Raw genomic sequence first — 23,830 nt, forward strand, 5'->3', positions numbered from 1 at the left:
TGATTACAATTTCAATTCGTATGCATTAGTCTATTTTATTTTTTATTTATTTATTTATTTTTTGATAATAGTAACCAAATTTCCCTATGTTTATGCATGTGTGCAAATGAAAGCAGGATTGGAAAGGTTTTTACCATCCTGTTCGAAACCTTTGTGTCCGAAGGTGTCCGAAACTATTTTTTGTGAGAAAATATAAAAAACAGAACAAAATGTGTCAAAACTATTTTTTGGACCATTTAATGCATTTATTCAATGTGGATATTCAAGTATAAATATATCTTATTTATGCAGCTGATTTTAATCTAGTTACGTAGAAATTAAATTCTTCAGTAAAAATTTCAATTTGTATGCAGGAGTTTTTTTTTTTTTTTTCATTAACCAAATTTTTTGACATTTATGCATATGTGCAAAAGAAAGTGTTCAAAATATAGTTCAATAATTGACTTAAATGCAATAAATTACAAATTTTTGTAGTTACAGAATGTATTATATTAAAAATATGAACTAAAAAAAGAATAGCACAAGAGTTTTATAATTAAGTGTTTAATCATCAATTTCTTGTTCTTTAATCTATGTTTAAAAAAGTAATTTTTATTAAAACATTATGTAAAAATTATTTGCAAAAACCATAAAAAAAATAAGCTTTTTTTTCACCTCAATATTTATAGCACATTTAATAGCATTCCTTTGAGTTATAAATGGAACTGAAATTAGTTGTCTTAGTAGTGTTGTGTATTTCTTTTCATAACTCTACCAACTGTTACATAAGGAAGTTTTTATGTACTAGTTACTGGCATTTCTTTGAGTAAAATATTTTTTAAATGAACATTTAGAGAAAAATATTATCAAATACTCATTATATATATAATATATATATAATTAAACCACATTAATATTTATATTTATGTATTACAAATATTGCATTAAAACAAATTGATTAGATTACACCCCTTTAGCTTTAGCATAGTTTTGGACAGTTTCGGACACTTTTGGACAGATTTGGACGGTAAAAACCACCTGTCCTAAACCAGTTTTGGGCAGTCCAAAACCCAACCCTGACACATACATTTTAAATGTTTTTTTAATTGAAATTATTGAAAAATTAATCCTGTGTTGGGACATGAAATTTTATTATTCAGCTTGTAGCCTAGGCATATTTTTTCATTGATTACTGTTTTATTTTTTTCAAATTTGTTGGGGAAAAGTAAAATGTAATGTGTAAAATTTAAAGATCCTTTTTACAATTTAAAAAAAAAATGCTGATGGTAGAAATAACTTGATCTGAAGAATAAGCGATACTTGCGTATTATCCTGTGTATCATATTTATCAGAAACAAAATTATCACTGAATGTTTGCTAAGATAATAAAATATGGCCAAATATTTCCATCCAAATGACTTTTGAAATGAGTAAAAAGAATTTGGTGATTCCATCATTAGAAATTTATCATAGACTTAGCATTTATTTTTTATTTTGCAAAATATAGTGACAGGATATTACATAAGTACCTTTAAAATAAAATTAAAAGGACTTGGTTAGTTGGATGTTTTTATTTATTGCCAAAACATGCTGTTTAATTTCTAGACAGCGACTGGCAAATAATAATTTTCATGGCACTGCTTTCTGATCATTTTGCAACATCCACTAGAAAATTCAATCCAATTGCATCTGAGTTGGTTCGTGCCAATGCTGCTCATAAAATCTAGAATTTCATGTTTGCTAGTGTTTACAAATGGTTTATTCAGATTTTCTTTACTAATAATAAAGCTAAAAGTCTCTCTGTCCGGATCTCTGTCTGTCATGATCTCTATGTCGGTCAGGAACGGTCTAGGCGCATAGCGCCTAGACCGTTCGGCCGATTTTCATGAAATTTGGCACAAAGTTAGTTTGTAGCATAGGGGTGTGCAGCTCGAAGCAATTTTTCGAAAATTCGATGTGGTTCTTTTTCTATTCTAATTTTAAGAACAAAATTATCATAAGATGGACGAGTAAATTACGAAATTATCATAACGTGGAATGGGAGAGCGAATGAACATAGATAATTGGTGAGAAATTCATCATCCATTATTTGTAAATATGCAGGCGAACCAAATGACCTTTTAATTTTCTACTACAGGCAAATCCGTGCGGGTACCACTAGTATTAAATATTCTAGCCATATTTATTCTTGATACTCATATTTATATGTCATTCCTATTTGTATGCTGTCTTAATTTAATTGAAGTAAATTTTCAATTGATTGTGAAATGTTTACCTAGAAGTGTTACTGATGTTCATTTCCAAAAATTTGCTAGTATGCCAATGCACTCTGCAGTGCATGGAGCTATGTTAAGCTGGTAAACTTACATGTTTGTAATGCTAAATGTGCTAAGTTTTCATTTGTTCATCTATTCAAATACTAAGAAATTTCAAATTTTATCTATCACACAGTATAACTTTATTTTTTCCAAAATATTTCCAGAAATATTATGGTTCTCATTTTTAAAAATTAACTGTAAAATACTTTTCATCTGTAAAACCACACAGTGCAGCTGAAATTTTTACTTACACCTTACATATGTACAAATGAGTCAACTAGCAAAACAATTTTATCTCAAAATCAATATCCTCAATGCTTATTTCATTATGTTAGCTGGTTTCAGTCTTGTTCTATAACAATATAATATTTTTTTCTTCCTTTTTTTTCTTCATTTCTTTCTTCCCTTTGATTTTTGAAGTTCAAGACTACAGTAAAGCATCTTTTAAACGTTTTTGAAGGGACTCTATGAACAGAACGTATAAATGAAAAAGCATAAATAGGTATACGTTAATGTATTAGACTCTGCCAGGATCAATTTTAAAAATGTATAATTGATAAAAACGTATAAAAGGAAATGTACAAACAGTGCTTCACTGTATTTGATTTAGGTAATTTTTTCTTATGCATAATAAAATTGAATTTTAAACTAATGTTTTTTTACAAAACCTTTGTCGAAGACATCAAGCCTAACCCACTCCAAGTAAGTTCTAGGGTTGTTGATGTTTTTGACAGCAATGGCCACTCTATTATTCTTAGTATCACTATAGTTGAAATCAAATTTTAAACATTCGATTGGAATCACTAATTCAGTTATGACATAATGATGAACATTAAAAACAACATTGCATATATGAAATCACAAGTGGTACTTTATACACCAGTCACTTTAATAAGATGTCATTCTGAAGAATATATATTTCCAAATTTTAGGGGGGGGGGGTAAAGAAATGAAATCATCAAAATAGAATTAAAATTGTAGTACACTGTGCTCATTTCCTGGTCGTTTACTGTTATGTTTGTCATCAATGATATTGTTACAGAAGGATGTTTTATATCTGAATATTTTTATTTTGAAACTTTTGTAATTTGACCCTTGTTTAGTTTCATAAGTGCACAAATTAGTTTTCAATTTGTTTTCTTTAAAAATATTCAGATGGTACAAATCTTATTGAAGATGATGATGAGTTTGATTGGAGCATTGAGCAAGTTCCTTCTGATGTAAATATTGGAGAGTTTTCCTTGACAGGCCAACAATGCGGATTTGCCGATTCTTACTCATTTGTAGTATTCACATTGAAGGTATGCATATTTTCTGGTTAAAACATAACTTATGTATCATGATGCTATGTAGAATTTTTTTGTCAATAGCAATTTCAATGTAATAACCCTCTGCAGTCTACTTGCTTTTTGATTGTCCATAGTCAATATACATATGAATAAACATAAACATTCATTTTGTAGTAAGGTACCACCCTAAGCCAGGGCTAGGGCAGAAATACTTAAAATACACCACCAGCTCAGTTATTCCATCCGAGGATTGCAGTTTCGTGCTTTTTAGCACTCATCAGCCGGGAATAGGAATCACATGAGCTGGAGGCGAAAAACATTTTAAGGGAGCCAACACCATCAATCTTTAAGTTGAACCGCACCATTGCTGCTGTCGCTCATCTGGTTTGTAAATTCTGCATTAGCTACCAGTTTGTTTGGCGCTCTTGGCTCCCTTAAGAGGTTTTTCGCCTCCAGCTCCTGTGATTCCTATTCCGGGCTGATGAGTGCTAAAAAGCACGAAACTGCAGTCTTCGGATGAAATAACTGAGCTGGTGGTGTTTTTCAAGTACAAACATTCATTTTTTCATCCAGGGTTGTCGTGCAACAGGAAAAGCCTGGAAAACACAAAAAAATCAGGAAGTTTAAAAATTTTCCTTAAAAACCTGTAAAGTGCAGAGAGCTTTATGTGCCGTAGTCATTCCAGAACTGTCCGTTACTTTAATTATCACAAAAATAAAATATCAGAGTCACAACTTGTTTGACATCTGCCAGTTTGAAAATTTTTCTTCAAAAAAGCTGAATACAAAGCATGGCTTCATTCCTTTAATTAAAAAAAAAAAAATGTTAGCAAGACTTAATGTATAACGTTTTGAAGGCAAAAGAATTTTTTGATCTTTTGGAAACTGAAAATAGTACTTTTAGTGTCACACAGCAATGCAGCTGTAGAAAGAGGTTTTAGCCTTAATTAGGATAATTTTGTGAAAAATTTTTTTGGTTAGTCTTGGAACAGATGCAGTGAACTTTCATGAAAGAGTCTTAAATGTTCCACTTTCAAAAAATGTATTTCAATATACTAAACTAGTACATATGGGACATCACTTAGCTTTAAAGAAACAGTAGAATTTGATGGAAAAAGAAAATCTTTGTAAGATTCAAAAGTCAGCAGAAGTTGCAGGTCACCACTTTTTACTCCTGCTTATATGTTATTTTGCAATATGCATAAGGAAATACAATTACATGTTCATTAAAGAACCAAATTTCATACTATGATTTAAAAAGTGAATCAAGTTACCAATGCATAAACAACAACTGAAACTTTTTTTATGGGGTTCTTTTATACATGAACTGGTTAACTGGGTCCTTTATTGTTTATACAGAAGTTATTTGAGAAAAATTAACTCAAATGATGAACTTTTATCTTACAGTGATATCCTTCGAGCAAAGAAGCACCCACTCCAATTGCATGAAACTGCAATTATTGTTTTCTAACCAGGCTCTTAATATTATGTTGCATTTTCATTCCAAAATGGAACCACAAGGCTCAAAATGTTTAATTTTTTAAACCTGAAAATGAGTTTTAATTATTTTAGGAAGAATCTTCTGAAATATTTGATGTCAAAGACCCTCAACAGAAGTCTAAGAAAAATCGTACCATTGAGAGGAAAGATGCCGAATTGAAACGTTTTGATGAAGAACATTACCTGTAAGAATGTTACTTTTTAGTAGTCTTGCTTTTTGAAAGTATTTTTTAATCATATACCGACATAGGATGCAACCTTTTCTTTTGCAGTGCTGACTTATATAACGATGACGAAATTCAGGAACTAATGAGGTACCATCCTGAATGGGATGACCTGTATGACAAACTTCAGAATGATCCATCCAAAAATGCTGATGATTTGGGTATGATTGTTTCCAGTGTACATTATACATATGTTCTGTGATATAGCCATTGAGGATTTTGACTTAAGGGGTCACAGTACCTTGAAAACATTTTTTTTTAGTTTAAGTCAATTTTGTTTTTCTTTGAAACCATAACATGCACACTTACTTTGCAATGGATAATTTGTTTTCAAATTTAAAAAAAAATTCCCCTTTTTTTAAAAATTCCAAAAAATTATTTAAATTTCATTAAAAAAAATTTTTTAAGGCTTTTTAGCTTTTAAAACTTTTTTTTAAAAAAAATTTCTAAACAATTGCTATAATCATCTCTAAAAATCTGCATTAATTTGCTAATATATTTATTAGAAAATTTTCTTTTATTAATTTGTAAAAAAACGTAATTTTTTTTAGAAAAAAATTGTTAGGTATAACATGCTGTAAACATTTGAGTAGTTTATAAAATGCTTATCCAAAGCACAGTATTGTTAAATACATTACTCTGACTGCAAAAAGTATTACTTTAAAGCTGTATCTTTAATAGAAAAAATCCTTAGGGATTCTAATGACATGAAATCATCAAAAAACGATAATTGAGAAAAAGCAATTTAAAGTTTTTCTTTTACATAAAAACACATAGCGAGCATGAACTAAAACCACTCATATTATTTTAAATATTTGAACTAAAGCAATGAAACTTTTCCCCTGTGTTTGAAATAAGCAATAAAAATTTTTTTGATCGTTTGATCATTTTTGAGATACTGTAACCCCTTAAGAGAAAACTAAATCTAATGAGAAAACCTATCTCATAGGTACTAATAAATCATATTTTGCTTATTTTTTACAATTACATCCTATCTCAGACATACTATAGACTAGAACAGCATTTCTTAAGTTTTGTTCCACAGAGATCAACAACAAAGGTTCTATAAAGTTCTATTCTTTTTTTTTTTTTTTTTTGAGGAGATAATTTTTTTTTTTTTTTTTTTGTTCTCTCTTAAGTTCAGTCACTTGAGAGATATGGTTTGAGTGAAGCTTTTAATTAGTAATTTCTGAACAGACAGCAGAGAATAACAGAATGAATTCTTTACTAAAAAGCCCATTACTGGCCAAAGTACGACCTTCTAGTCAGCGCGAGAATATAAAACTTTTATTAAAACCACATCTCTGACTCATCCTTGAACTAGAAAATGTATATTAAGTCCATTCAGGGGAATTTCGAAGTATGAAAATACGAATTCTTAATTGTGGCAATTTGGTGTCACTGTTTACACTTTTGCAACTAAATAGTATACAATTCGCCAACTAGAACATCTTTTAGTGATAATTGAACTCTAAAATTGTTTTTCCTCTCCATATATTTTACTTTTTTAAAGTAATTAAATTTTCCTGTATCAGCTTAGAAATACAGTTGAACCCCGATTTAACGAACCTCTATTTAACAAGTTTCACATTTTAGCAAACTTTTCTTCTTTTTCCCCACTAAAATAAAGGCAAAACCCCCTATTTACTAAATAATAAACCCTGAATTAACAAATTATTTTAACAGCCGATTTTTTTTTTTGTTAATTTGAGTTAGGAAATATTTGAGTGTTTTCCAAATGGTGTATCCATCTTATGCAAAGCAGAAAAAGATTTTTCTCGGATTCAGCAATGCTTGACGAGCGAATGGGCAACCAATGAATAGCCACTCTGCTGAAAGCGATTTTTCTAATGCTTTACATAGAATGGAAACTAAAAATATATCTCATGCAGCAGGCTGCAAACAACACCATATTTTCTTATCTCCATAAAGTTGAAAAATTACTATTAGGAGTAAGGTATAAAAAAAAAAAAATGTCAAAATCTATTACTCAGTACAACAAAATTTCAAATTAAGTAGTGTGTAATAAGTCGCGGAATGCTGAATAAAAAGTGTACAATTTCTAATTATGGATGTTTTTGTACAGTTTCTTATTAAGGATAAAAGATGAATAAAGTACAATTAAAAAAAAAATTTTGCACCCCGATATTATGAATTACCCCGATTTAATGTATAAAAGTTTCGGTCCCGATGAATTTGTTAAATCTGGCTCCGACTGTAGTAGCTTTTCATTTTTATTGTATATTGTAACATTTGTAATTTTGTGTTTTGTTTTCTTTCATTGTTTCTACTTTGTTTTTGGTGAATTGATAAGATTTTCTTTTATCCCAAATAGTTACATTCACAACAGAAGAGAAGGAAAGACTGCGGAAACTGCCTTCTAAGGAATATATCCTTTGAGTGTGTTACAGTTAATGTGGATTTTTTGAAGTTTGTTTCTTCTTTTGCTACAACAACGTATTTGTACTTTGTAGCCTACACAGTAGAGCTTTGTTTATCTGAAACACTTTTAAACAATCACACTTTCAGATCATCCGAGGCACCACGGCCTGCTACAGATGGAGTTACCTGTCCATTTCCATCTTTCATGTTTTTTTTCTTCCCCCACACTCATCAATAAATTTAAAGGAACATTGTAAATACTTCTAGATTTTGAAATGCTATTAAATTCAAAAGCTATCGAATCAAAAATTTGTTTTTTAAAAACTATGTATGTAAGTTTAAAATTGTACTATTAGTAAAATTATAAAGATAAAGTTTACTAAGTACATTTTTCCAAATGTTCAATGGATTAAAGCTAAATGTCTTTTCAAGGTCAATGCAAATATCTTGCCGATTTTTCTTTCTCCCTCCATCTCCGAAAATTTAATTCGCCTCCTAAACCTGCTCTTTTTCTGCCTAAAACGTAAAGTCTGTTTAATATTATATCTTCTTAAATTAATATTGCATTTTCTAATTTTTTATCATTTACTTAACAAATTTATTTTTTATGTTTAAAGTAGTGTGTAATTGAGATATCACATTTAGTAACCGTTTTGTACGTGTGTGAGTGTAAAATGCAGAGTTAACGTTTATATGGTTGGGTCTCCTATGGCCAATTTTGGATCCCCCAGTTTACCTGATGTTTTCAATTAATGGAAGGGGATCCAGTCCTGATCACTTTGGTTAATCGAAATTCTACCATACATAACTTTGTAAACACTTGCAAATAGTTCACTTAAATATTGCTTCTCGATCATGTTTCTTAACTAATGTTACATCTTCTTGAAAAATCCCAAGCAAAAATGGCTCTTCTTGGCTTAATTGACATAATTTTTGCTTATGCATATGATAAAAGAACAACTTTTGATGAAAGCACAGTATGTATTCCAATTTTATATTGAGTGTTAATTTCAAAAATATTTCCTGCATTGAATTTACTTCATTCTTTCCTAGGTTGAATCAGCATGGACAATAAATAAACTAAGTGCTACACTGTCATGGTTAGAGGTTAGTAATAGATCTTGTTAAAGTTTTTTTTTCATGTTTATGAATAGTTTTTGTCACAAAGTTGTTTGAAAAAAAAAAATCAGTATTTTGAAAGATAACTTATTTTTGAATGATGTGTAAATAATAATTAGAATACGAATTCATAACATAAAAACTGCTAACCACTTTATTAGATCAAAAATAGAAAATAAATACAAACACATGTATGCCAACAACAACAGGCTCTGGGCCCAGCTAGGCTGGTCCTAGTCAGTTCATTAGTTCCCAATGAAGATCTATGGACCTCTTAAAGCTATCCAGCCCTTTGCTCATTACAGCCGCTAAGCCCTTCCACTTGCCCACAACCCTACTAAAGTAGTAATGTTTTCTAATTTCCATGCCAAGCCTGAGATTTTAACCCATTAACATCTTTCATTTTGATAAATTTAAACAACTGAATCATCTCCTCTCTGGTTCTCCTTTGATACAGGCTATAGATGTTAGTCCTTTTCAGTCTGATATTTGTAATCGAAATCTGAAAGTCCTTTTACTAGTCTAGCAGTCCTTCTTTGAACCCTTTCCAATTAATAAATATCTTTCCTGAGATAAAGGGAACCAAAACTGAACAGCATACCCCAAATAAGGTCTTTCCAAACTTCTGTACAAAGGCAGGAAAACCTTAGATTATTTTACAATAGATCTATTGATAAACCCAAACATTCTGTTGTCTTTGTTTCTTGCAATACTGCTTTTTTAATTAAACTTGAAATTCTAGTTATTAAGACTCCCAGATCAGAACGTTTTCTGCCTGGCTAATGACCGAACCCTGTAAATCATAACTCTATTTTATTTGTACTTTATACACGTCTTCGTTTACTCATTCCGTAGTACAAAGTTTTCGACTGCTTTTTTACAACATGACTCGTACTCTTATTTCCACAAACTAAGTGTAGCAATTGACATTTCCCATCCTTAACTGTTGTACACAGCTTATCTGCCGAGTTAGTAATATGATCTAAATCCTCTTAAGGCTGTTTTACTTGCTCTTCATTTTCTACAGTCCCCATGACTTTTACATCATCAGCAAAACAATTCATGTTTCCAGATATATTTTCATGAATGTCATTTCTGAAAATAATAAACAATTGCTAGCAAGTTAGTAAAAAAGGTATGGAAATTTGACACCATTCTCAAATTTCAAGCAGCCAATAACTGCTCATTCATTAAAACTTGCCCAAACTTTTCCAATTTGCTGCTCTCTTTGAAGAATTAAATTTCTCCCAGATGGGTATCATATATGGCTATCATAATTTCACACAATTTCACTTTTTCTAATAGTTCAAAAACTATTGCCACAGTTGCTTTTACCAAATATATAAAGCAATATCCTCTTACCTTAGCATTGGTTATATTTCCAGACATTTTCTTCAGTTCCAGAAGTGGCTGTTACTTGCATTAGAAGATCTCTCATATATCCCTTATTTCGCCATTTTGAGTTATCATTGACTGTTTTGGAAGATGTTCGAAAGATTCTTTTATTAGGTATGTGTTCAGTTAATAAACAGGATTAACTTGTTTTGGGACATGTTTTAATTTGTTAATGTTATACAAATCTAAGAATACTTTTTCTTTAAAGAATTAAATGCTTATGAATGTTGCTTTATTATTCCCCTCCCTTATGCATTGCATCACTATTATTGTGCTCTGTCAAGCTAAGTATGACCTTCATTTCAACTTCACTACCTAGAATTTCGTCAGTAAAAAAGTTTCTTGGGCAGTTGCTCACAACTGAATGTATGATTCAATGTTCTTTGAATTTGGCATGATTGTTCTTCAAAATCATTAAAAATAACATGTAAAGAGATTGTTTTTGATGTTATTGAATGCTATAATATTACTAGTAACTTTTGACTTGGTTATGCTTGAGGGAACAGGTAAAAAGGTCACTTTTTATAACATTTCACTGAAATAAAATATTTGAATTATTTTTATTTATATGCATGAATAAAATTGCATGTTACATGGCAAACAGACAAATACAAAAACATTATCAGATAGAGCTGTATTCAAAATATTTTGAAAATTTCAATTTCTTGTCAGAACTTAAGTGACCCCCCCTCCCCCCCCCCCCCAAAAAAAAATATTGAAGTAAGGTTATACGTCATTAACATAACAGAATAATATAGTATTCCTTTTTCATTTTATATTCATAAAATTAATAGTAATGTAACAATTTTAATTCACATTAAAAGTGCCTAATTTAATATTAAACATTGGTCAAAGGAAAAGAAAATGTCTTCATTGCTGTGCACCAACTAATACATATTTCTTATTTCTGTATCATATACTTGTGTAAAACTAGCTAACAGAATAATTTTGTCTACATGTTGTAATAACAATATAATAAAATTAAGAGTGTTTGAAGATGCATTTACTATTTTGAAGACTTGAGTTTGTGCTGATTGAAAGTATCTGTTATCTATCAAAATATCCAATATATATCAAAATATTGGATATTTTCGAATTCGGATTTGAACAGAACTTCTCATTAAATTTAGTAAAAATCTTTTCAGGGTTACCACACCACAGGAAAAGCAGGGGAAAAAATTCAAATATCTTCAAAAAAAGAAAAAAAAAATCAGGGATAGTTCAGGGAATCTTACAATTTCCCTAAAGACTTGGGAAGTGCAAGAGATTTTAAGTTCTTTCTCTTTTTTCCCCAAAAATTGCCAATCACTATAATTATATCAAAGATAAAAAAATCAAAGCCACAGCTCTAAAAACAAATCACCATTTGCGACTGAAACTGCAGAAGCTTGTCTCTTCTACTCAAGCTCAGAATCCACAAAAGTTCAGAGTGAAGTTTTCTTGGATAATTTGAGACTGAATGAGATTAATTGTTTAATGAAAAAATTAGTTTAGATGATTTTAATATAATGTTTTGAGGTCAAAAGAATGGCCAGATCCTTGGGACGTTGTGTCACTTGGCAATGCAGCTGTGGAAAATGGATTAGCATTTTAAGGATATATTGTACACCTAATACAACACTGCCACAAGTTAAAAATTGTCAATTTTTAGTTATATAGTTCTATTAAAATGCAAGGCAGCCACAAATGAAAAAAGAAAAATTTAACCTTATTTTTGAAATGTGCCAGTGTGTTACTATAAGAATTTAAGCTAAGGTGCAAATCGTTTGAATTAATTTTTCTCGAAATGTAGTTTTTGCTGATCTAGCAGTGTTGTACTAGGTGTGCAATATATCTAGTTCTTTGACTAGCTTGAGTACAAAATACAATATTATATGCTTTTGTTGTGGTGATATGACAGTTCCAATTTCAATAGATTTGCTTCAGTACAAAATACACATGTGCAAAGTCTGGCTTATAAACCTCCCGTATTCGGAGAGGGCGCTGTGTAAGTTGTGGTGGATTTACAGTGGGGACCGGAGCAGAATAGTTCCAACATACTTCATGCGTGTCGTAAGATGCGAATAAAATGGACACCCAGTCTAAGGTGTCAGGCACTGTGCTGATGGATGGATGGCATCTGGTTTGTATGATGTCTTAAACGGTCCCCTTGAGGAACAGGGCAAAACCTCGTTGCATGTAGCCTTACACGTGTACAGGGGGGTTGTGCGGGTATTGACCTCTTACCACCTCACAGTTCCCAGCTCCCGCGGAATTGGAGGCTGGCTTGAAATAGAAAACCAGCAACCTTACTGTTGGAGAAGGTGAGGGTGCGGGTCTGCAACCCACCGAAGTAGAGGGTTGATGGTGCAGGTCTGCAACCCACCGACTCTGCAGTAAGGGGACAGAGAGAGTACTCAATTTTGCACTAATATGCAGCAGGCGAGGGCAGGAGAGAGGGAGACAAAAGCCACTGTGCCTGCCTTTCCCGAGAAGGTAGGAGAAACCAAACATCTTCGGTTGGAGGTTTCAACTCCTTCCCCTGCACAAACTGCTGCATCTTCAAGAGTAAGGACAGGTCAACCACAGTCCTGTGCTCAAGCAGGGAGTATGTTTATGACGGCTGTTGCGCGCGCGAGAGAGAAACCTTCCCTTCGGAGAAGTCATCTCATAATGTCATTGAAGGTATTCAGCTGGTCACCCTAAGAAGGACAGTCTTGATTCTTTTTGGCATCACATGCCAAAAATGCAAAAGGCTGCTTAATAAAAATAGTGTTAGGAAGGCTTTTAATCTTCTTATTGGTCATTGCCCATTAAAGAGGCACCTTCCTTTAATGGGTGTCAATAAAGATCCAACCTTCTGGGGTTGCCTCCTTCTTGAGGAAACTGTTACATCATGTGTGATTCTGAAGTGTTTTTTGCCTATAGGTTTGAACACCTTGGTCGTCATTTGCTTGAACCATAGGTGATTCATAATATTCCTATTAGGTGTTCAATGAATTTTGCTTCAGCTATTAATCTGTTTTAAGACTTCTGTTTGGGGACTAGTACAATAAGACTTGGTCGCAGTGCTTGGTTTGGTTGAACCCCCCTTTCTCTCATTGCATTCAGATAGCAGTATAGGTGCTATTTGCAGTAGTAGCACAGCAGTGGCATGGCTGGAGATCATCGTTATGTATTTTGGAGGAGTATATTTGTAATGGTGGTTTTTCTTTTTCTTTCTTTTTTTTTTTTCAATGGTGGTACTGCTCAGCAAGCATTTCGAATTGAGTTCCGCCTTGGCCGACATGATCCTGTTCATATAGGAAAAGTATTCGTGTTGTCAAGATTAATGTGCAGGATTTTCTTACATTCCTATCAGAAAGTTGTTGGGCTGCTGCATGTTTAATTGAGAAACAATTTGAAGATTCTTGGATGGATGCTCTCAAATGTGCAATATTTTTTTATTTAAAAGTTGCCATGTACTTAGTTATTTAGATATTTTTTAGTTAGATATTAAATATTTTTGATTTAAAATTACATTTTTTTTCTGCTTTAATGCTGTATTTCATGCAGGGAAAACACTGAATCCCCCCCCCCCCTCCCACACACAATTGAGTGGCAGCCTTTTTTTTTTTTTTTTTTTGCAGTTTAGTGCTCATTTATTTATGTATGATTTATTTTTTCTTTGCATTGCAGGTCGTAAATATATTATAAAGTGTCTTCTGGGAACTCATCAGATGTTTTGCGCAAGTGATCCAAGATATATTTTAAACGATTTATACATTACGGATTATTGTGTATGGTTACAAACTAAAAGGTTGGTATAAGTGATATTGAATATACATTAAATTTAAAGGTTTGTATCAAATTTTGTGCTTTTGAAATTGTTGTATTTAAGCGTTTTTATGACCAAATCAGTGGTTTGAAAAACTTTTTTTTTTGTAGCGAACTACAACTACTTTGATACAAATGTAGTTAACTACAACTAAAACTACTTTTTTTTTAAATGTAGCAACTGCAAACTACTTTTGAAATGTCAAAACAATCGTGAAAAAAGGTTTCATACAATTTGAACAACTGCATCCCATGCTGACTTGCATCTGAAAGTGTAAACCAACATTTGTATGCTAAGCCTAATATGAAAAAAAAAAAAACACTTTTTTTTTTGAAGCTCAAAATTTCTGTTGATAAAATGCTGCCCCAAAACCTCACACCTCACATGTACCACAAAAACATTTATTTAAATTCAAAAACATTTAGATATCCCACACTTTGCCTAAAATTTATAATTTTCTTCAAAAAATTATTTTTTCTATTTATCATTTAAAAAATTATACAATTTTAAATAAAATATCAACTTTAAAAATTGCTAGCGAACAAATTTTCAGATCAACATTTTCAGATGAATAATAAAAAATAATGAATTTAAAATTAAAAATTTTACTTTACCTTGAAAAAACCCATATCTTTGAGTACTATGTGGGAGACTTATTAATATAGAAATATTATAGTAAACATAGTAAAGTTATAATGTAATTATAATATAAATATTATAGTGATTTGTTATTACTATAATATTTACCCAGAAAAGTTATTTTTTCCTTTTAAATGCATTGTGAAAAGTGCTTAATATTTTTTAATTCTGTTTTTTTTTTTTTTTTTTTAAATTTTTTTTGAAGTAGTTTCCAGAAATTGCTACAGAATATTTTTTTGTATTGAGCTATTCACTACACTACTTTTTTAAAAAAGTAGTGCGCTACACTACAAACTACTAAAAAATGTAGCTACTACAGCAGCATAGCTACTTGTAGTGCACTACTTCCAACCCCTGACCAAAAGCATACAAACCAAGGTTCAAAATTAAGATAGGGTGACTTGCCAGTGGTTGACCACCTGCTAGTAGTTGACCACTGTAGCAATAATATGTACAAAACGAGAATAAATGTAAGGATCTCGGCTGGTCTAAAGGTATTCTTCACACAACAAAGCATAATGACGACATCGTACACTCAGGGGTCGAAGTGGTCCTATATATCCTATATTTCCTATATTTTCAATAAAAGTATGAAAATCGTCCTATATTTCCTATATTTTTGGAAAATGTCCTATATTTCCTATATTCCTGTTTTTTATCCAATTTATTTCTTTAAAACAGCAGTAAACAAACTATCTGACTTCGGAATTTTTGTCGAAAGTACGTGTGTAAACGAATTTCAAATTAAAAAACTCAACTCACTAAATCCTGCAACAGGCATCTTCTCTCATTGGCCACAGCAATATGACGTCACTGTAGTGGGTGGAGTTTGGAGAACGAATTCTGAAGTTGGTTTTAGAATTTTGCGTTTGGCAACAGCAGTTTGTTTTGTTTTCCAGCGTGGTTTTTTTTTTTGGTTTTGTTTTCGTGGTTTTTTTTTTTTTTTTGGTTTTTGTTTTCGCGGGTATATTTTTGTGTTCAGTGCATTTTCTGATCGGAATGTTATAATAGTCTTTTTGCAATCTTTTCTTTTTGTGGAATTTTATAGAACAAAATATCTGTATGTCTGTGCTACAAAGCATTGGTTATTTATTGTTAGTTCTCAACACAAAGCGGTTTTTATTTATTTATATAAGCTATGTTTGTGACACTTCTATCCCTGCAAAAATTGTGAGTTGCTGTGTTAATTATCAATAAATTTCACTTTGTTCTTTTTTTTTTTTTTTGTCTACAAAGTACACTTTTTTCAAAAATTATTCTTTTAACTACAGGAAACTCATTTCAGGTGTAAGCTATAATTTTGTTTGAAGGTTTTTTTCAAAACAAAATCATTGATAAGAATAAATAAATAATATGTATGTATTATTTCTTTATTCATAGCGAAACTATTCATATAATGTGTCCTATATTTGTCCTATATTTTTTGTGGAAAATGTCCTATATGTGACAAGTCGATCACTTCGACCCCTGTACACTAATAAACATTTAATAATTGACAGCACAAGACGAATACAGGAACATAGAACAGTAAGCATTAAAACATCAAGAACAACACGTCTTCCACCACACTTCCCATCATTCCTTCCTCTTCAACCCGCCAAAACTGGTCGCGTCGTACACAATCTCACTCCGCGCGTAGGAATAATAAAAACATAGTTCACAAGAGTTCGAGTTCTTAATAAAGTGTCTTAGAAAATAACACATCACCACATAAATATGTAGGTATTTTTAATCTGATTGCTGGAACTAATTTATAGCATCCCATGAAGTGTTCTCTAATAATTTATAGTTGTTACTAAAGTTTTGAATGGAGGTTAGGACGGTACAATCACAAAGACATATAAAAAACTTTCAAGAAAATCACTTTTCTTACTAAGAGAATTGTCATGAGATAAAATGTTTAATCGTATTCCTCGACGTTAAATTTTATTCTTCAGGTTTATTTACTAATCATCCATGTTTATACTAAGTAAACAAAAAAAATGCATCAATTTATTAAACATTTATTCTGGGATTGAGGTGTGGTCAACTACTGGTTGTCTAAAATGCAATTAATGCCGGTAGTTGACCAGAACGGTCAAGTAATGAACTTATGTTGGTTTTAAAGCTTTTTTCTAGAAACCAAAGTGATTACAAACCTTTTTCAGCTTAAGATAAAATATAATGCTACAGTAAAACCTGTAAAGTTGACCACCTTTATAAGTTGACCACCTGTCTATGTTGACCGCTTTTGTCAGGAACGGAATTAGTCCTATGTTATATAATGAAGGAAAACCTGTGTAACTTGACCACCTCTCTATCTTGACCACCTGTCTATCTTGACCACTAATGAACACCAAATTTGGTTTGGAGTATTGTAAAAAACCCTTGGTAAGTTGACCACTTGGTTTATTTTTAAAATTTTACTTAGCAAATTATTTTATTTTATTTTTTTTAAAACTTTCCAAGAATATTTTTGATACCAGACCAGCATTTTACTAACTAAATGGTACAGCAGCATAACTAAACCTCCTTTTGAGCTTAACCACATGGGAAAACTACTAAGAACCCTATAGAGAAGTACAAAGTATTTTTTTGCAGTCGCAATATTTTGTGGCAACAATGGAATTGTGCTAAAGAGTAAAGTTCCTTGCATTGCAGTATTTCTGGTGCAAGGGATTAAGAGATACGACATTTTCATTTTCAACTGCTTTTTTGAACTATGAGTTTCCAACTTGTTGCTCTTTGTGTTATAGTTTTACATAAAATGGCTTCAAAAAGAAAGTTAGTTGAACTTGAGATTGATAAAAGATATGAAATATTAAAATTAATTGAAAAGGGAGAAAGCCAGAGAAAAATAGCTGACACATATGGAATTTCTAAAACTAGTGTCTAATAAGTGCGCCAACTTCAATAAGGAATTATTTTGTTGAAAAGTAGATCATCATGGGGTTATAAATGTATAAAAAAATTGCAATTTTTGAGAAGCTATGAATTTTTAGGAACTATTAATATCAAATGAGTAACTTTTCATTTTTTTTTTTTTTTTGATCAATTTACTGAAATTTTAAATTTGCATGACACATTATGCGTCATTCCGGGAAAATAATCTATAAAAATATTTGAATAACATTTTAAATTATTGTTTCAAAGTAATGCTAAACAATGAAAGTGAATTGAACAGAAAGAGTAAGTGTCAATCAATCAAAAAATGAATACATGGTGCAAGAAATGACAAAAAAAAATCTTTACCCCCTTTATAAGTTGACCACCAAAGTACTGCACCGCAAGTGGTCAACTTACACAGGTTTCACTGTACTTCTCTTTAAAAAAAAAAAGTATTTTTGCAAGTAATTGACGAGCTGCTTGTCCGCTGAACCAATAGAACCAAAATCAGGGTTCGTACGCTCCGGGAAAACCGGGAAAACCTGGAATTGTCAGGGAAAATGAAACAGTTAAAAATGTCAGGGAAATGTCAGGGAATTTTCCAAATTTGCCCCCCAAATTTTTTTTTCCAATTTTTTCCCAGGGAACTTTGTTTCATGAGATCTAATCTCCCTTTTTATCTATTTTTCCTAAATTGTAAAAATTTTGAGGCAAAATGAAACTGGCAATTAAAAAAGTGGCGACCCAAAAGAACTTTCGCAACCGCCATTTTTGACCCTCAATAGTTCTCAAGAAAATAATTCCTCGGGTGAATAAGAATTATGCACAAACTCAACAGGGAAGAGGACAATTTACTGCTTCGGAAGCACAAGCCTGAAAAATGGAGGTGGGGGGATCTGGGAAAATCGTTTTTTTTTTTTTTAAATCGGAAAGTCTTTTAAGCTACGTGTGAAACGTAGTCGCCATTTTTGGTCACTCACAGGATAGAAGTAGACACGATCCTTAAATGTCAAAGTTTCCAAAAACAAAGCATAATTGGAATTTTTTCTTTAACTGCAAAAATGAAAGTATCACAAAATGTGCTGAAAATTGTTTTATTATTATTATTATTATTATTTTAAATAATTTTCTTGAGAAATGAAAAATTTTGTTCTTAAAACTTAATTTTATCTTCATTTCATTGGATGCAATTTGTGCTAAAAACTTTTCAACTGAATTCTAGTTTCATGAAGATTTATTATTTTTAAATTGTTTTCATGCTATAAATTCAAAAAATTACTTCTTAGTTTTGGGCGCAGCCGCCATATTTGGACATTCCCAAGATGGAAGTACACAAGACTTTTTTTAAGTGCCGAAGTTCCCGAAAAAAACATTGGATGTTAATTGCTATGCAAACTATTAAAAACAACGCAAAATGTGCCTTATTTTTCGGATAATTCATAATTATTTTCTTGAAAAATGCTAAAATTTATCTTCAGAACAATTTTTTTTATTCTAATTGCTTTAGACCCTTATGTGCTAAAAACTGACTATTTTGACTTAACTAGTTTTTTAAGGATTATTAATTATTTATAACTACTTTTATGCTACAAATTCAAAAATCTACTTATTATCTTAAGTTTTTCACTTAGTCGCCATATTTGGTCGTTTGCATGATGGAAGTAGACGTAAACTTCCAAAAACAGAATTGGATGTTTATCTCTATGTAAACTATTTAAAATAACATAAAATGTGCAACAAATTATGAATTTTTAAAAATTAATTATTTTCTAGAAAAGAAAAATTTTAATGGAAGCATTCTTTAATAAGCTAAAGAGAAAAAAAAAAGATTATTGGCATTGGCCTATAATCGGCGGATGTAGATTCTTGTTATTATGCATTTTCTGGTATGGCGATCGATGCAACAAGTTAATCATATTTATACTGAAAAATAGCTTTGTATTTTGCTCAATATGTTTTGTGTTACATACTAATAAGAAAATAAAAAGGAGTATTGTGAACCAAAAGACCAAAAGCGTATGCTAAAAGATTGTGCTCCACTACAGCAAAACGCTAGTATTACTCATGACACATGACATCGAGAAAACGCTAAAATAAGTTGAAAGCACTTTGTTTTCAACAATTAGTAACTCAATTAAAACAATTTTGAAAGTGTTTAAAAAAACTTAAAATTTGGGAAAGAAAAAAAAAAGATTTTTTTTTTTTTAAATCTGTGGAGAAAAGTTTTAGTTCTTCCGCATTGCTACTTTAAACAATTTTAATTATTTTGAAAATATTGCTATTTAAACTTAATTTTGAATGGAGCGAGTAACCTGGAAATTTTTAAAAAACAACCTGGAAAACCTGGAAAAGTCAGGGAATTTTTTTTAACCACAAGTGTATGAACCCTGAAAATTTGTGCTACGGTTATTTGAACAGATGCTCTACTAATTGCAAAAACTTTAAATAATGTAGTACTAACGCAAATTCTGTTATAGTAAACTAATTTTGAATTGCAACACCCACATTTTTCTTGCACAATTTGATACGCATATTGAAAAAACTCAAATTGCGTTGTAACGAGTGGTGTGTGACAAAAACTGCAAAGATGAAAATTGTTTATCCTAGTGACAATATAAAAGAGAAGCATTTTGCATAACTCACAGGGTAAGACAGTAGTAGAAGCACCAACCACTAAACACCATTTGCAAAGTTAAAGGAAAATATCTTTAAAACGCAGAGTGGAAAGCGTGTTTCTGCAGTCTGGGCTTCAATTTTTGAACAAACAATTTTTGTCACACACCGATCGATCATCTATGACCTGGTCTCAAAAATACACTGATCAATTTGCGCAAGAAAAAAGTGGTTGTTGTCATTTGAAATTTTTGAGATTCTATTACTAACCAGTCATGAGATCTCTGCATTGTTAAAAATCATCAATCTCAAACGCATTCCTTCAAATAACCACCTGAAATTTTTCATCGATAGGTTCATCGAATAGGCTGCTAGGACTTCGTATATAAGGAAAGTTACTTTTGGACTCCCCGTATAAACTATTAAACATTTTTCATGTAAGGGTTCCTTTACAGTAATGTTATAATATTTAGGCATTATTCTGGCAGCTATGCTGACTAGATTCGGGTCGACAGTAACGTTTGGGTCCTGCGGCGACACCAATAATGATGGTGATGTCATATCTGCTTTGAGTGGCTGTTATGGACTTGGGGAGAAATTAAAAAAGATATCGCTATGTTGGCATTTTTGGCAACTTATTTTTGGCACCAATTTGGCAAGAAATTACTGAATGTCGCCAAATTTGGCGACATTTTTTAATTTAATAGGTCATTGCTGGCGGAGTTTAAAAGTATGTGGGATTGTTGAATTTTTTAGTTCTCTTTTTCAATTTATTTTGCGGATTATCCGCAAAATTCACTTATCTGCGATTACCATGTCACCCTATTCTGCAGGTAATTGGGAGTTTACTGTACTTACACTGATCACTCATAATGTCAATGCATTATTTTTAGTAGTAATGTTTTAATATTTAAGCATTATAAGAGCGGTCTAGGGTGGCTAGATTCTCCACCTGAGGTGCCTTCGGCATCTCGTTTATCAATGACGTCATATGCGTTTGTAGTCTATAGGCTTGGCAAGAAATTGAAGATATAATATAAAGCTGGCACCATTTTTTGGTGACTTAGTTTTAATGCCAAGTGTCACGAAGTTTTCACGACATATTAACCGATTAGTCATCACTGTCGTATAACCATCATCAAAGTCACGTGGCATCTGTGATGACATTATCCACCCAAGAACCAATCAGGAGTGACCTTAAAGGGAACATAAGTACATACAGGCATGCATCTGGTCTGATTTTAATGGTGTAGATTTTAAATTTTACAGTGTTTAAAAAGTGGTCAACTACTGGCAGACGCTGCTCAACTACTGGAAGTGAGTGGTCAACTACTGGCGAAATCTACCTTTTTGACTTCGATTCGAAATAACCTGAAAAATAGTAAATAAAACAGAAAAATGACAAGAAACCATTGATCCTAATAGTTTTATAGACACATAGAAAAATTTTAAATTTTTTTCCAGTTTTTTTTCCCCTGTGAAATTAAATAGAACTTCTAGGAATTCCAACTAAATGGTCAACTACAGGCGAATCACCCTATAAAAGTTAAAGCTCCATTAGCCCCTAGCCTTTCTTTTTTAGTTGCCGAAATGTTCAGCTTGTATCTAATTTTAAAAGAATAGGGATGGAGAAGTGTCTGATAAGATCCTTAATTCTATGAATTAAGGATTGGCTGTGTTGTTCAAAACTTGAAAATGAGAAACAGGAAATCAATGCATAATACATAAAGTAAAAAAAAAAAAATAGTACAGTGAAACTTCAATAAGTCGAAGTTGCACGGAATGCGAAAAAAATAATTATCGAAAATTCATCTTATCAAATACGAAAACAAAACTATAGAATAATATAAAATACCAACCAAATAATTTTGTTGGATGTCTTTTCATCCATAAGCTCACTTCTTTTGCATTGAAAAAGGGGTTCATTGTAATCCCGAAACGTGTATGCAGTAATCTGCAATTTTGTGCAATTGAGAATGTATGTTCAAGATCTATATTGATCTTCAATCTGTGCAAAATCCATGTGTATGTTGATAGTTCTTCCTTTAATGTGACCGATATTTGATTCTCAGCCAAAGTGCTACTCGATACAGCAATAACCTCATCTATCATCCATTTAGTTACCCAACTTAATTGTTATTTTTCAATTCTGATTCAAAATAATATTTTGTATTAAACCCACTGTATTTGATAATTTTTCCTCAATATTCTTGTTTGAGGCAGTGCCTGATGACATTGCTTGTTCACTGTAATCAAATATAACTTATGGAAAATATTACTTAATTCTTCATTAAAAAAAAGTTTACTATGCTTTGACTTTAAATGAAACTTTTGAAAGTGGTAACATAACAGAAAAGGTTTTTATGGCACTTTTTCGTTTTAATCGCATGTAATAGTATATATATATATAATATTGTTTTTTCTTGACATTTTAGTTGTTCTACACAGAGGTTGGTTCCGTTAGCTGAAGCTTTGGGAAAAGTAAGTTTTACTCTTTTATTAAAATGAAACAGTACACATCAGCTAAAGAAATGATACTAACTCAAATTAACTAAAATGAATTTCAATAAATCAAGAAACGTCATCACTGATTTTTGTTTTGGGGCTGTCTTTCAATGATTTCTCTTTTTTCATCATATTTTGACCTTTCTCCTCCCTTTTGTCACTAAGTGCCACACTACTCAACTTGACTTATTTCAACAACAGTGTAGGATGCCACTGTTCTTATTGCCCCCCTACCCACTTTAAAGATTGACATCAGTTGTAAATGACCCCTTCAATTTGAAGATAGTTACTAATTAGGAAACAATTCTTGGATTTTTCCTCCATCCTAATTCATAATCAGCCTTTTTATAGCACACATAATCAAGCTTGGAACACATATATTAACTGTTTACTTTAAAAAATTGTAAATTAAGTATTGATTAACAAGTTCAAGCTGCTCACTATGTCATGACTAAAATCCTTTGATACTGCAATCAGACTACAGCAGCCCTCAGAAAAGGACACCAGTATCCCATGAAGATTTTACTTTAGTTTAGAAAGGGATTGTTAGTTATTGTAAAATAAAAGTTTTTTCCTTTAACCATTACCAAACCAATGACAATAAACCATATATAATTAATAAAAAAGAAAATGAAAGGTATAAATTTTATTAATTATTTTTTACTTTTTGTGTGCATGTTAAAATATTGAGAGTATAAGAGCTTAGTCTTTTTTTTGTCGAGTATCAGTGAGGCAAATATTTTCCATCGAGGGCCATGGTAGCCCGATCAGTAAGACGTCAAACGCTAACTGGAAGGTCCCAGGTTCGATACCAACCAGTCAAGGATCTTCCATGTACACTAATGATGACTGAGCAGATTAAATTTGTTTGTTATCACAAAGTCTTCCCAGTTCCCACTCGAAATCAATACCTCTGGGAATGCTGGGTCAGGTATTACTCGGCATCTGGTGTGGATCAAAACACAGAGCTCTCTTCAGTGCTCCATCCAATTGGTTAAACCATGTGAGGTGATAGATATGGGGGACCCTAGAGTGTAGTCCATCAAGGATTTAGTTGGCCAGTGTTTTGTCTGATGTACAGGTTTAAAACTACATAATTAAATTTCTCGTCAATTTTTTTTTTTTAATTTCATGACAAACGTTAATTTTGGATCATTTATTTTTAGAATTTTTCGCTTTCTTTCAAGTATATTTTATTCATTATTTT

At 31.5% G+C, this 23,830-nt stretch overlaps 2 protein-coding genes across 2 annotated transcripts in view; one reads left to right on the plus strand and one right to left on the minus strand.

Moving 5' to 3' along the window:
* Positions 1–23,830, minus strand: part of LOC129229539 (60S acidic ribosomal protein P1-like) — a 106,920-nt gene that overhangs the window by 65,216 nt on the left and 17,874 nt on the right. The gene's annotated exons all lie outside the window — the stretch shown is intronic.
* LOC129229538 (protein SHQ1 homolog) overlaps positions 1–23,830 on the plus strand; it is a 33,996-nt gene that overhangs the window by 7,530 nt on the left and 2,636 nt on the right. The window contains exons 6-14 of the mRNA XM_054863860.1: positions 3,453–3,598; positions 5,158–5,270; positions 5,358–5,470; positions 7,645–7,698; positions 8,568–8,668; positions 8,745–8,798; positions 10,196–10,319; positions 13,863–13,983; positions 22,554–22,599. Of these exons, the coding sequence (XP_054719835.1) occupies positions 3,453–3,598; positions 5,158–5,270; positions 5,358–5,470; positions 7,645–7,698; positions 8,568–8,668; positions 8,745–8,798; positions 10,196–10,319; positions 13,863–13,983; positions 22,554–22,599 (872 nt within the window). The remainder of the gene's footprint in view (positions 1–3,452; positions 3,599–5,157; positions 5,271–5,357; positions 5,471–7,644; positions 7,699–8,567; positions 8,669–8,744; positions 8,799–10,195; positions 10,320–13,862; positions 13,984–22,553; positions 22,600–23,830) is intronic.

Source organism: Uloborus diversus, chromosome 9, assembly GCF_026930045.1.
Source record: "Uloborus diversus isolate 005 chromosome 9, Udiv.v.3.1, whole genome shotgun sequence".
Taxonomy (NCBI): Eukaryota; Metazoa; Arthropoda; class Arachnida; order Araneae; family Uloboridae; genus Uloborus; species Uloborus diversus.